The 14,696-nt window shown below is 34.8% G+C and overlaps 1 protein-coding gene across 6 annotated transcripts; it reads left to right on the top strand.

Annotated features, from left to right (window-relative positions):
- Positions 1–396: 396 nt before the first annotated feature.
- Positions 397–5,316, top strand: LOC136222086 (protein ALP1-like). Of its 6 annotated transcripts, none has more exons than XM_066009565.1 (5): positions 397–850; positions 1,821–1,836; positions 2,297–4,378; positions 4,462–4,687; positions 4,770–5,316. In XM_066009565.1, exons 3-5 carry the CDS (start codon positions 3,800–3,802, stop codon positions 5,222–5,224), a joined length of 1,260 nt encoding a protein of 419 aa, XP_065865637.1. In that variant the 5' UTR covers positions 397–850; positions 1,821–1,836; positions 2,297–3,799; the 3' UTR covers positions 5,225–5,316. The 6 variants fall into 6 exon arrangements, 5 of the variants coding, with proteins under 5 accessions (XP_065865637.1, XP_065865632.1, XP_065865652.1 ...); XM_066009580.1 differs by having other exon boundaries at positions 398–850; positions 4,132–4,378; XM_066009589.1 differs by having other exon boundaries at positions 399–850; positions 4,351–4,378.
- Positions 5,317–14,696: the final 9,380 nt, after the last annotated feature.

Here is a 14,696-nt window from a genome sequence, read left to right as displayed (position 1 = left end):
ATCGCAAACAATAGAGACATTGTTAATAAGTAATGATTGTGATAAGCATTTAATTAGTTTGATTTAAGTTATTAAGATAAAAAAAAATTAACTAGACAAAAAAAGGAAAGCAAAAATTGATTTTTTTTATTAATTATAGAACTAAAAAGGTTCAAGTGGCTCAGAATTCCAGCAAGCCCACCGAAGACAAAATACAGGGATACAACACACTTAATATATGAAAATACAAAAAATATATAAAAAAAGAAAAGAAATAATTTCCTGGTGGCCAAGGCAGTGGCCACATCGCACTGCTTGGCCACCAAGTAGCAGCTTTGTTGGCTCTCTATTTAGAGAGCCACGCCATTGCAGCCCAAGGGGTTGGCTCTCTATTTAGAGAGCCAAAAGCAGACAACAGAGGGGTTTTTTTTCCTAAGACTTGTCCAATGTGGACCTTCTTATTTTTTCTTCATCATCTTCACCCTATTGACTTCTTAATCTGAAAAAGAGACAGAGAGGATGGAGGGGTGTCTGATGACTCCTCCATCTACTCTCTTTCAAGCACTTTTGGCCTTCATCAGACTTCTCCAACTAAACTTCAGGTTCTGGCTGGTTTTGAGAGGAAGATAGAGCAGTGCCTCCCTTTTTCTCCATTCGTAGATTTTCTCTATTACACCCTTTTTTTCCTCATCAGACACTACAACCCTATCAAAATAAAGCCAATATCATCAATAATAATGGAAGCGAGAGAACCAGTACAGGAAATACAATCAAACAAAGGAAGGAAAGGTACAGACGAAAGGAACAACAAAGAGAATGACCGTAACATCAAACAGACCTAGAGCAACAATTCATCGTTCTTCTTTTTCAGGTAAATTTTGTTCTTTATATACAACCCTAAGTCTCTGTAACATTTGTTCATCACGTGTCATTCAAGAAAACGAGGATATTCGGGGAGTTCCTATGCTATAGGGACAAACCGACTTTTCTCAGAATTTTCTTCAATCATATGTATTGTCGTTAAGAAGCACGTTAATGATAATTTTTGGGGAGTTCCTATGCTATTTGGGACAAACTGACTTTTCCCAGAAGGTCTTTAAATGGGTGGAAGGATGTGCTACATTCTTCCACCTCACTTAAAACCTTCAACTCCGCATTCATAACACCAACAATACATTTTACAGATTTCATTTCTATCTAACATAAATGAAAACCTTTAGCTAGTTATCTTACACTTAGACTCAAGTCCCTCCACCATCTTCATACTCAAGGAAAACGTGAAATACCCTAATGAACCAGATATGAGCCATAGAAAATTAGCATATTAATTACTAACTTGCATTTCAATAATAATATCATACAGAAGTGTGCAAGCAATCTGCCAGAGTCAAATTTCTAACGTCTAACAATGTGGAACTTAGTTTATCAATGTATATGCCCTGAAGCATCCCATTCAAATGATAAGGTAAATTGAAAATACCAAAACCATGTTCTACACAAATAAAAAATCTAAAAAATGGAAAAAGATAAAGGCCTTGATTGGATGGGGGGTTTGGGAGGGTTAATAAGGGAAGGGTTTGGGAGGGTTTGTGGAAACCCTTGTTTGGAGGAAATTAATTTAGAAGGGTAAGGGTTTGGAAGGGTTTGGAAAGGGTTTGGAAGGGTTTGATTTATATGCTTTTGTTTCAATTATCAAACCCACCGATTTGGAGGGTTTAGGAGGGTTTAAATTTCTATTTCCATTATTATCCTTACTAAAATTACATAATTACAAACTAAACCAGTATTTATTTGTTCGATTTCTGCTCACTTCCTCCTCCCGATTTCTCATCTCTCACCAGCGGAACTCCATCACAGGTCAGTTCGCTTCCATTTTTTGTGCTTTCTCTCTTCCTCAATGGTTGCTATCTACTTGGCTGTGTTTAATTTATGGTTGGCTGTGTTTAGATCTGTGTTTTCTGGTTGGCTGTGTACTTGCTATTTTCTCTGTTTCTGCTTCAATTTCAGTTCTGCTTCAAATCGGATAAGTGTAAGCAGGGATCAAGCTTAGGTTAGCTGCCATAAATTAAATTTCATATGTAGAAATAGAAACTTGAAATGGGTTCAAATTATTGTGGGAAAAAGGATGATAGTCACAAAAAGCCATCTTCTTAGCAGGGAAATGAAGTAAGTTCGTGAAATCTTCATTTATTGGGGGGTTTGAATTGAATTGAATATTGGAAATTATTCTTCATGATTTTCAAATGGTTGGTTGGTTGAGAGTATGGATTTAAAAAGACTATTTTGATTGAGTCTTACGTTGTTGATATACCTTCAGGTAGTTGTCCGGAAGATACTTGCTATTTTGCTGATACTGTTATGGGTTTTAACCATAGATATTTGGCTAAACTGACTCAGGACATCCATGCCTGCATTACTGCTTTAGCTTCTCATACATATAGTTACTTTAGTTCTTCTTCTAGAAGGTAAATTAGTGTTTTCTGTTTTCTAGTTAATAGATTTAGATGGGGATGTTTTTCTTGTATTTTAGTAACTTCCTTAATTGCAAATGGTTTTGTTTACTTAAAACTTTTATGTTATAAATAAATAAATAATATTAGCACTTGAGGAGCCCATCCTTTTATGATCATTCCCTGGCCTTCTTTCTTCAATTTATCCTCAAATCCCTCAGGCAACCACCATTCTTCCTTATTGTTTACATTCTCCTTATTCGATTTTACAACTTTTCCTACAACCCAGATGAATGAGTGGCCTGAATTTTCAAGTGCACAAGCAATCTCTAAAGTTTGATCCTTGCTAAATCTATTCAAGCTTCCAAAACATACATAGATTACAGAATTGGGTTTTCTTGAATCAAGCCAATGAAGGCAGCTATGCTTGCTTGCTGTTTTTTCCCCTCTTTTAAGTTTATCATCTGTGTGTTTATTGAATAGAGAAACAGGACCTAAATGCCAAGCTCTTAGCTATGATAGCTAAGCTGTTTTGTTATTTATTTATTTATTTTAAAAATATATGACAGTTAAATTAATCCACATTCGAATAGTGGGTTGTAGAGATTAATTAACATGGCTAAATTTGTAGTTAAGCAAGCAGTTCTTATTATGATATCATATCATATTATAGTCATAATAAGTTAATGAAATTTGATAATAATTAGGTCCATGTGATTTGAGTATTATATATGCAGCTCCTAATTCTTCTGTAATTAAGCAGACAATTTAATCAAAGGGTCACATACATACACATATTATATAAACTAGATAAAGAAAAAGGTCAATATATAAATGATCATAACCATGGACTTATAAATGTCTTAAGAAGAACTTCTATCCAGAATATTCATTGAAAATTGGTAAGCATAAAATTACACTTGTAATTTTGGGAACCAATCTCTAAGATCATACAACCTTCCATTAAGCATTTTTCTTCTTTTCCTCTCAGCAACAAGATTTTTAGCTCCAGGTACTTGGTGTCAATTTGTTAGATTGTATTTGGTGTCAATTTTTGCTATTCTGTAAGCTTTACTTCTGTGTAACAAAATTTGCACAAATGAACTAAATATTCGTTTTAATGTCCTTAACAACAGTTTTTACTCCATGCCTTTGTTTTCGTAATTGATTGTCTTTACCTGTGATTTACTAGGAGAGAAAGGGATAGTTGCAAGTTGTGTTTTTGGTGAGGGACTAATTGTATATGAACTAACAATATATTACTGTTTCTTGACTGCTTTGACCCTTTTTGAATATCCATCTTTTTTTATTGTTTTAATAACAAATTAAGTATTTTTTCATGGCATTTACAGGATTAAGTTTATTGTTTCATGGAATTTTCTTGTTGTCAATATTTTTATGCTAGTGCTCAAGTAATGATTATCTATTTTATTAAGATGGATGACAAAGTGAAACTTATCATATTAATGCATCATTTATATAAATTAGCCGGAGCTCAAGTTGTTTGTGTTGATGCTTGTTGGTATATGAGACGTAGACGTCTACTTAGGAACAATATAGCTCATATGACACATGAAATTAAGCTTGAAAGTGAACGAGTACGAGGTGAAATATTGGATCATCTATCTTCAAGCAACCTCTGTCATAATGTGATAAGAATAAGTTATAGTGGGTTTACTGGGTTGTGTGATTTATTAATTAGAGAGGGCGGTCTTAGACCAACTATACAAGCAAGCGTTGAAGAACAAGTTATAAAAACACTTTGGTTACTAGGACACAATGTATCTCAACGCGAACTTGCACTCATCTTTCGCCGTTCATCTGAGACAGTAAGTCGACATTTTCATAATGTGTTAGATGCTATAATCGAACTTTTTTTCAAACAACCTGATGGTACACACATTCCCTTTGAAATATTCAGCCACAGCAAATTCTACCCATATTTTAAGGTGACCAAATTATCCATTAACTTTTTATAAAATTACATATTAGTATATTATTCTTTAAGTGTTAAGTCAAAAATTTAATGTAGGATTGTGTTGGTGCTATTGATGGAACACATGTTCGAGTGAAGGTGTCGAATACAGAAGCTCCTAGATATCGTGGGAGGAAAGAATACCCAACACAAAATGTTTTGGCTGCGTGCACATTTGATTTGAAATTTACTTATGTGCTAGCTGGGTGGGAAGGGACAGCATCCGATTCCAGGATAATTAAACATGCATTAAGCAGAGAATTTCCCTTAAAAATGCCTGAAGGTGATTCTCAAAATAATTTTTTTGTTAGGCTTTTATTTATATAGTTTAAATACACTTGTGACAAAATTCATTACATGTTTAGGAAAATATTATCTTGTCGATGCTGGATTCATGTTGAGGAGAGGACTTATTACACCGTATCGAGGGGAACGATATCACTTGAAAGAGTATTCAAGAAATGCACCGCGAAATGCACGTGAGCTGTTCAATCTACGACATGCATCTTTGCGTAATGCTATTGAGCGGTGTTTTGGAGTACTTAAGAAGCGATTCCCTATAATAGGAAGCGGAACAGAGCCAAATTATTGTGTCAATACACAAAATAAGATAATTGTTGCATGTTGTATTTTGCATAATTATATGATTGGTGTGGACCCAAACGATGCAATACTTGAACAAGTGGATGAGGAAATTCTCAATTGGAACAATTCAGAAGATGAACAACATAATGCAAGGGAAAATAATGAAGAAACTAGACAAGGAGAGATAGTGAGAGATTTAATAGCAGCTGATATGTGGGTTGATTATATTCGATGAGTGTTTAGTTTTTAAATTGTTGTAGTAACTCATAAGTTGTCTTGGATATGATTGGTGTTATTGAATTTTAAGTTGGTGTTATTCAATTTTAAGTTGTTTGAATATGATTTATCTTTCTTTTTACATTTGTTTAATACATTTATTATACTTATTATTTTTTATGTAGTTGCCAAAATGCCACGTGCTCCAAAGGCTCAAATTGTTTGTAATTGGACGGTTGAAATGGATGATGCTCTAATTGATGAGTATGTCCATCAAGATAAAATATGAAATAGAATTGGTGGAACGTACATTACCCGTGCATTGGCAGACATTGTTAATGAGTTAAAGCGTAAGTTCCCTGATAAGCCTATTGATAAGGAGAAAACTCAAAATCGCATGAAAACTATCAAGAAGACATTCAATCGTTGCTATGATATCTTTAAGAACGGAATGAGTGGCTTTTCGTGGAATCCGGTTCTAGAAATGTGGGATGCCGAACCCGAAGTTTGGCAAAAATTAATTGAGGTAACATTATTATTCACTCGGTCAATCAGAGATTTATTTAATTCATTTTTTTCATGTTTTATTTTGTTCATTATAGGCTCACCCAAGTGCTAGTGAATGGAAAAACAAACGTGTTAGGAATTATGATAAGTTGGTTAGTCTTTATGGGCAATATAGAGCATCCGGAGAGCATGTTGAATGTGCAGCAGATATTAGGCGAAAAAGAGTGAGAGATGCACATTCGACAACCACAATTGATGGGATTGACTTTATGGTTTCTCAAAATGAGATATCATTGGACAATTCTATGGATAATATGGGTGATAGTGTGAATGTAGGTGAACATGAAAATGTGGTTGAAGAATTCTCAACTCCTAGCGGGATAAGGGAGCAAGAATTATTTGAAAATCCAACTTCATCTAGATCAAAAAAAGGAAAAAAAAACTGAAATTGATGATATTGCTTCTATGACTAAATCAATGGACAATGTGGCTAAAGCTATAGCTAAATCGAGTGATGATTTGGTACGTATTTTCAAACCCAATGAGCTTACGAAGGATTTTGATATGTGGAAATATGTAGAGGAGATTGGAATAGACTCACGTCTATATTATGTTGCTTGTACCTATCTTTTGGACAATCCACAAAGGTTGGACTTCTTGAATTCAACACCTATAGCTCATCGAAAGAATTTGTTGATGTTGTGGATTGATCAAGGTTGGTTAAAGAGATTTCATTTTAGTTTCATTTTTATAATACAAAATTCAATTTAACCTTTTTATTTTTGTTTGTAGGTTCTTGATATGTGATCAAATCATATTGGACGTACTTTTTGCCATGGATCATGTCATTTTGGATCAAATCATATTGAACGTGCTTTTTGCCATGGATCATGTCATTTTGGATCAAATCATATTGGACGTGCTTTTTGCCATGGATCATGCCATTTTGGAACAAGTTATTTTAAACTGTTTTATGAATTCAGTGTTTAAATTTTTCACAGACTTGTGTTATTACTTGTGTAATTTTATAGGAATCCTAGAATTTGTTTGCTGGAAAGAACATGGGTAATATTTTATTTGCTAATAAAGCTCTCAACTTTGAGATTTTCAAGTTCGATTAATTTGAGTTACAGTTGCTACAAGATTAAAAAAACCACCATAATCCAAGATAATAAAAGTAATAAACCCATGATAATATATGAAATTGGATAATTGATTTAGATATGTTATTAAAAACAATTGTAAGTAATATGGTTTAATTACATGGAAAGTATCTAATATACATAATTAATTGAGTGGGACAAGTTAGTCATTTTATAATATTTCATTACCTTACAAACCCTTCATTTCAAACAAGGGAAAGGTACAAACCTTTATAAACCCTTACCATCCAACCAAACAAGGGTAAGGTTAGTGCTTCCCTTCCCCTTCCTTCCCCTTCCTCTCCCTTCCCTTCCATTCCATTCCTTTATTTACCCTCCCAAACTCTCCATCCAATCAAAGCCAAAATGGTTATGGGTTAAATTACCTCTGGTTTAATCTTGAATTTAATTGCCTAGAAGTTTCAAACTCCAACAGAATGTGGTTCAGTTAGAATAGTGAATGAGAGCTACATTTCATCCTCCCTCCATCTATAAACTAAAATCAAACAAATTACAATAGGATTAGTTTTCAGGGAGAGCATACGAAGAAGTAAAAGAGACTAATAATCAAAGAAAAACGCTAACCGGATGAAGGAAAGACGTAAAAATCGGACATGCAAAGAATCTATACCCCTAAGAACCACAATCGATTTAAACGAGAAAGAAGGAGAGAGAGTAGGTTTGCGATAACCAGGTGGAGGATCGCCTCTAGAGTCACCATCATAGTTGAGAGTAACCACCATTAGGGAGTTATCTCCTGAGTTAACGGGCGACGCCTGAGGAGCTTTAGGTAGAATGGAATCTGTCACTTTTAAAGAGATTGAGAGACGATTTAGGAAGGTGGAGTTGGATGAACGCGCAAGAGAGGTTTCTGTAATTTGGGGAAATAGGGACTTAGGGTTTATTAGGAAGGAGATGCCTTGAAGTTAATGGGTTTTGGATTACTAATGATTCGTTCAAGCCCAACCCCTCCTCATGTCCATTCTCTAATTCATTATTTATCCCAAAAATAAAGTCTGGTTATCATCTAGTATTAATTAGACATTTGCTTATTTAGTTTAATTGTCCATGGTGTAGGTGTTATTTAGGGATGTTATGTGATGTTTGTATTTAATTTCAACAGCATATATGCTTTTTCTTTTAAATGATGCTTCCAAATAAGTTCAATAATTATATGCATATGAAAATAATGATGAAGACAAATGAATTAGTTTATACTAAAACTTTGAAAGTATATCAAAATTATTATGTCGTAGGAAAATATATATTAGAGGTCTTTAAATTCATAGAAATTAACGATTTACTTTATGCGTCTATGTCATAGGGGTATAAAGTCGGTTTAAATAAATAAATAATTTAGAACGGCTCAACTCATACGTCTATGCTATAAGGGTATGAAGTCGGTCAAAAATGAAATTAATTAAAATAACACAAAACGGCTCAATTCGTACGTCTATGTTATTGGGGTATGAAAGCAGTCAAAATCAAATTAATCGAAATAAACGACTTACTTTGTACGTCTATGTCATAGGGGTACAAAGTCGGTCAAAACAAAATTAATTAAAATGAAACGGCTCAATTCATACGTCTATGTTATAGGGGTATGAAAGCGGTCAAAATTAAGTTAATTTTAACGAAACGGCTCAATTCATACATCTATGCTATATGGGTATGAAAACGGTCAAAATCAAGTTAATTTTAACGAAACGGCTCAATCCATACGTCTATGTTATAGGGGTATGGAACCGGTCAAAATAAAATTAAAATTAATGGAATGGCTCCAATTTATACACCTATGTTATAGGGGTATGAAAGTAGTCAAAATATAACTAACTCAAATTAAATGGTCCAAACTTATACGCCTTTATTATATAAAAATACATAAAATAAAGAGAAATGAATCGGATAAATCAAATAAGTTTAATATAAAAATCACATCTTTTAGTACCAATTTTGGACGGGGTAGGGTGATTACTCCAAGTTTTCTTCCTTACACGTAACCGATAAACGAACCTAAAATCTCCATTTCGCAGACCCCCCCCTTATCCATTAAAATATACCCAATTTCGGCGTCCAATCACGCCTTAGTTTTGATTGGTGGCGACTCTAAAAAATAGTTTTAAAAAATGGAAAAACTATTAATTAATTCAAATTTTAATGTCCGACGTCCGCGCCCGAAAAAATTCCGGTTGCGACAGTTTCCATAAAACGTAAAATAACTTCATATATAATCCCAAACAATCCAAAACGTCACTCACTTGCTACCCTTATTGAAAATAACATAAAGTTCATAAAAGTTAAAATTTAAACTTAACAAAGTTCATACAAATTAAAAAAAAAAAAAAAACAAAAGCCAATATCCAATAGCCTTCAAAACGTATTCTTGAGAAAACAGTAGGGAATGCTAGAAAAGACTGGATCCTTAAGCTGGATGATGCCCTTTGGGCATATCGGACAGCTTTTAAGACTCCCATAGGAATGTCCCCCTATCGTTTAGTTTTCGGTAAATCTTGTCACCTACCTGTTGAATTAGAACATAAGGCATACTGGGCATTGAAATATCTAAATTTTGACCCTAAGCTTTCAGGTGAACTACGGTTAACTCAGCTGCACAAACTGGATGAGCTCTGGTACAATTCCTACGAGAACGCCAAGCTATACAAAGAGCGGACCAAAAGGGTGCATGATAGGAAAGTACAAAAGAAAACCTTTCAAATAGGCGATCAAGTACTTTTATACAACTCCCGATTGAGATTCTTCCCTGGCAAACTCAAAAGTAGATGGTATGGGCCATTTTCAGTCATCAACGCGCACCCCTCCGGAATGGTCGAAATCGAGGGGAAGGATGGGACCACCCAGAAAGTAAACGGGCACCGTCTTAAGATTTATCTTGGCAAAGATAATTCGGACGTACAAGTTTTGCGCCTGCAGACAATTACATACCCCCCTGCCGGTCAATAAGTTGTCTTCTCCACCCTAACTTTTTGCACTTGTACTTTATGGTTTGTGATGCAATGTTGGAACTTATTGCATATTTTTAGTGTGAGGAGGAGGGGTAGACAAACTTACAAAAATTTGTATAATTTTTAAATTTTTGTTGCGTCGTGTCTAGTTTAGTTTTGCGTTTTTCGGGTTTTATTTATGTTTTGCATGTTTAGGACCTAAAACCGTGAACCTCCTTCGAATCTAAACTTCGTTATTTGTCCTTGAGGGCTGAGAGCCGAATCTAAGATTGCATGACAACTAGTTTAGGTGTAGGACACAATCCTTGTATCTGTAAAAGCATGAGCTAAAGTTTGCATTTAGACCCTACTTTTGAAGAAATGCTAAAATCATTACTTAGGTAGATAACTTAAGAATTGAAGGCATGTGATATTAAACTTGAGTTTATGGTAAGCCCGGATTGGTCCCTTCCCTTTGAGTTAATGTGCGATGCCAGTGATTTGGTTGTAGGAGCCTGTCATGGGCAGAGGGTAGATAAACTTTTTCGCCCAATCTTCTATGCTAACAAAACCTTAAATGATGCACAGCAGAATTATTCAATAACTGAAAAGGAATTGCTAGTCGTGGTTTTTGCTTTTGACAAATTTAGATCTTATTTGGTGCTATCTAAGGTAATTGTTTTTACTGACCATGCAGCCTTAAGATACTTGATGAGCAAGCAAGATGCAAAACCTAGGCTGATTCGTTGGATCTTACTACTCCAAGAATTTGACATCGAGATCAGAGACAAGAAAGGGGTGGAAAACGTGATAGCAGACCACCTATCCAGGTTAGAGTCAGATCAGCAAGCCTTAGAACATGAGGCAATCAATGAGGTATTCCCGGACGAAACATTGTATTCGGTACGATCTCTCCCCTGGTTTGCAGATATCGCGAACTACAAAGTCGGTAACATTCTTCCCCCTGATTTAGATGCAAGCAAAAAACGTAAGTTTATGTTTGAGAACAAACAATATTTTTGGGAAGAACCATATCTGTTTCGATTCTGCACTGATGGCATAATTAGGAGATGTATACCTGAAGAGGAGGTAGATTCAGTGATTAATATGTGTCATTCTAGGGAACCAGGTGGCCACTTCGGGCCAGATAGGACAGTGGCAAAAATCCTCCAAAGTGGGTTTTGGTGGCCACAAATGCATAAAGATGTTAGTAACTATATTAAATATTGTGATGCATATCAGAGAGTAGGGAATATCTCTAGGAGGAATGAGATGCTTCAACAGGGCATACTCGTGTGTGAGCTATTTGATGTTTGGGGCATAGATTTCATGGGACCCTTCCCCATGTCCCACAACAACCAATACATTCTTGTGGCGGTTGACTATGTTTCCAAATGGGTAGAAGCAGAAGCTCTACCCACAAACGATTCTCGAATGGTGATGAGATTTTTGAAAAAGAATATTTTTACCAGATTCGGCACCCCCCGGACCATTATCAGTGATGGGGGGTCCCATTTCTGCAATAGACAATTTGACATGTTGCTCCAAAAGTATGGCGTAGCTCATAGGGTTGCAACACCCTACCACCCTCAGACGAGCGGTCAGGTAGAAGTGTCTATGAATTCCTTTGCTACTTTCAAAGCTTGTTTTTTAGTTATACCTTCCAAAACAAGCAGCTCATCCAACACCTTTTCCCCTTTCTGAATTACATATTGCTCACGTTAATAAGCATATTGCTCACGTTCATCAGTACGGGTCATTACATTAGCCATGGTTGAAAGATGTGCATTCATATCTTTCATAAAACTTTGTAAGCTTGCTAATTCAGAATTACCAGCACTAACTTTCTTCTTACCTCCCTTATGCTTTGAAGTGTTCTCTATTTTCATTTTCTTTGATGGAGGGGCAGATTCCGCCATTTCACTAACATTATCACTAGCATTAGTATCTTCCTCATCACTTGAATCAAGCACAACTTGATTGGGTATAACAATTTTTTCCATATTGTCAACCGCATCAACAAAACCCTCAGCTGATTTGCCAGTGGCATAATCTTTGCCATAAATCTCCATCAAAATGTTCAAGTGAGGAAAAGCTTTTCCATACAAATTCTTACAACTAGGATGACCCTAACAAATTAATAAATGTCAATTCAAATAATTAATCGCTTATAAGGAAACATTTGTCAACAAATATTTATAATGTTAATTAAAAAAATATAACTAATACAAAATAATCATACCTTGCAATACTCATCGTATACGTTCCTCTCTACAGAAATAATGTGTTTTTCATCATCCCACTTGAAACCACTTGTATTTAGCATTTGAGCCATAGCTCTAAATTTGGTAACAAGTGTTTTGATCCTTGAGTCAATATGTGGTGAAGCTTTCAAACCACAATTAGGAAGGGTCTTTCCAATCATCTCTTCCAAGCGAATCATATATCCATTTCTGAACCCATTATCACACTTCCAATGTGGATCAGTAGACAATTCAGACAAAGTAGCTACAAGTGCATTATCTTCATCTGAACTCCAAAAACGTTTGTTCTTGCCTCTCCCACCTCCACTTGACATACTTTCATCCATCTAATTAAAATATACAAAATTAAATTAACACACTAGTTCAAGTCCAAGTAAACACACTAGTTTAAGTCCAAGTATAACTAATACAGTTCAAGTTAAAGAAAACATACTAATACAAGTCCAAATAAAAAGAACAAATACAAATAAAACAAGACAATATAAGTTCAAATATAATAGGATATCACAAGTTCAACTTAATGATTTCTAGCTCTCCAGTTGTTGAACATGTTTTGTGCCAATGTATTTCTGAAAGTTGTCCATGGATCGGATACATCAATGGAGGTTATGTATTCCTCCTCATCGTCTTCATCACTGTCATCACCATCACTAACAACCTCTTCAAACATTTCATTGTCATCAAATGAAGGCATGTATCTCTTGACCAAGTTATGTAGTAAAGCACATGCAAGTACAATGCGACCATGTGTTTCTAAACTAAACCAAGAAGGGCTTCTAAGTATTCCCCATCTGCCCTTGAGTAACCCGAAGCATCGTTCAATCACGTTTCTAGCCGATGCATGCCTTAAGTTGTAATACTCCTCAACGCTTTGAGGTTGATGCGGACCACTAGTCCACTCCCTAAGATGATAAAGATGTCCTCTATATGGTGCAAGGAATCTCTCTCCATTAGTATATCCACCATCACATAAGTAATAACAACCTTTGCACATTAAAGAACTATTTATTATACACTCACTCATTTAAATTGGACTCAATGAAACATTTTTATCAAGTAAATTACCTTTTGGAACTTTTAAACCATTAGGTCTAGAGATATCATCTCGAAGAATACGACCATCATGTGCTGATCCCTCCCAACCAGGTAAGACATATATAAATTCCATTTCAGGCGAGCACACTCCTAATACATTCATTGCTAGGTTACCTTTTCTCGTATGATATTTAGAACGATCCTCAGAAGGTACATTTACACTAATCATTGTACCATCAAGTGCACCTAAACAATTCTATAAAAAAAAAGGAACTTTAGATCATGTAATGTTTATATTATTGTAATGCAATAAGTGTTAAATTGTTGTACCTTGAAATACTTCCACCTATCATCATTGCAATCCTATGGTATTGGGGTAGGTTTCTTAAGCAATACAACATGTAGCTTCAAGATTTCCATTAAATAAGCATGAAATTGTCAACTAACCGTCTCACCACTTCTATAAAAAAGTGCACCAACCATTCTATTCTTTTTATGGTGGGCTAGTGTGTACAAGAAGCATGCAACAATCTCTTCTAAACACGTATTTCTTGTCTCACTCAAACCACCAATATCTCTAACCAATTCAAGAAGTGCACCAAATGTTCACCGATTAACACGAAGAAAGTTTCTACACAATGTGTCACTTTCTCTAATCATTCTATTTAAGTTGCGCAATCTCATTTTTCTTCTAGTTTGTTTATCTAGTCCTAGACGTTGACTATTATGTAATGTTTTTCTAATTCTGTACAACATCAAATGGACCGATACAATACAATTAATTAATGTAACGACATATCGAATAAACTCGTAAACTCTTCTCCTTCTCAAGGAATGAGCAATACGTGCCATTTCTGTACAATAAAACATCAATAAGACTTTCAATCAAATAATAAGGCTATCATAATATACAAAAACACATAACACTATCATGTATAGTTAGAAAAACATATAACACTATCTTACTTAGAAAAAGTGAGAGATACAACAAAGAGAAGAAACATAGCATTACAAGTTTTCTACTACTACTTGATAAAAATATCATTAGAAGAAATATATAACACTATTAACCAATTTAGTAAAATAATACATAATTAAGGTGCTTTAATATGGCATATAACTCTAATAAAAATATAGAAATCACACAAAGAGATAAAATCCTTGATTCTTATAAAGAGAAAGAACAAATAGCTCTACAAACAAATAACCCAAACCAGAAAACAATTGTAAGAATCAAATTAGAGAACCCAAATCCAAATAGCAGCAAAAACAATTCTAATCAAAGATCAAATATGAAAACATGACATTAGACTTATCGATTTGGGATGAAATATCAGATAATGCCATAAAGCAATACATTGGACTTATCAATTTGGGATGAAATATCAGATAATACCATAAAGCAATGATTTGAAATCACACATAATGGGTGAAAAATTCAAGTCAGAAAATGGAACAAGATGGAATTTGTAATTGGAAGCTTACCTTTTCAAGTCAGAAAATGGGACGATGGAACTTTGAAAAAGCAAGACCGCGACGACGGCGAGGGCATGGAATGAAGTTTTCGACAATGGAGTGAAGTGAGTGAAGTTTTTTGGACC

Source organism: Euphorbia lathyris, chromosome 1 (assembly GCF_963576675.1).
Source record: "Euphorbia lathyris chromosome 1, ddEupLath1.1, whole genome shotgun sequence".
Lineage (NCBI taxonomy): Eukaryota > Viridiplantae > Streptophyta > Magnoliopsida > Malpighiales > Euphorbiaceae > Euphorbia > Euphorbia lathyris.
The sequence above is the reverse complement of the archived record's forward strand: the minus strand, read 5'-3'. Positions and strand labels throughout refer to the sequence as shown.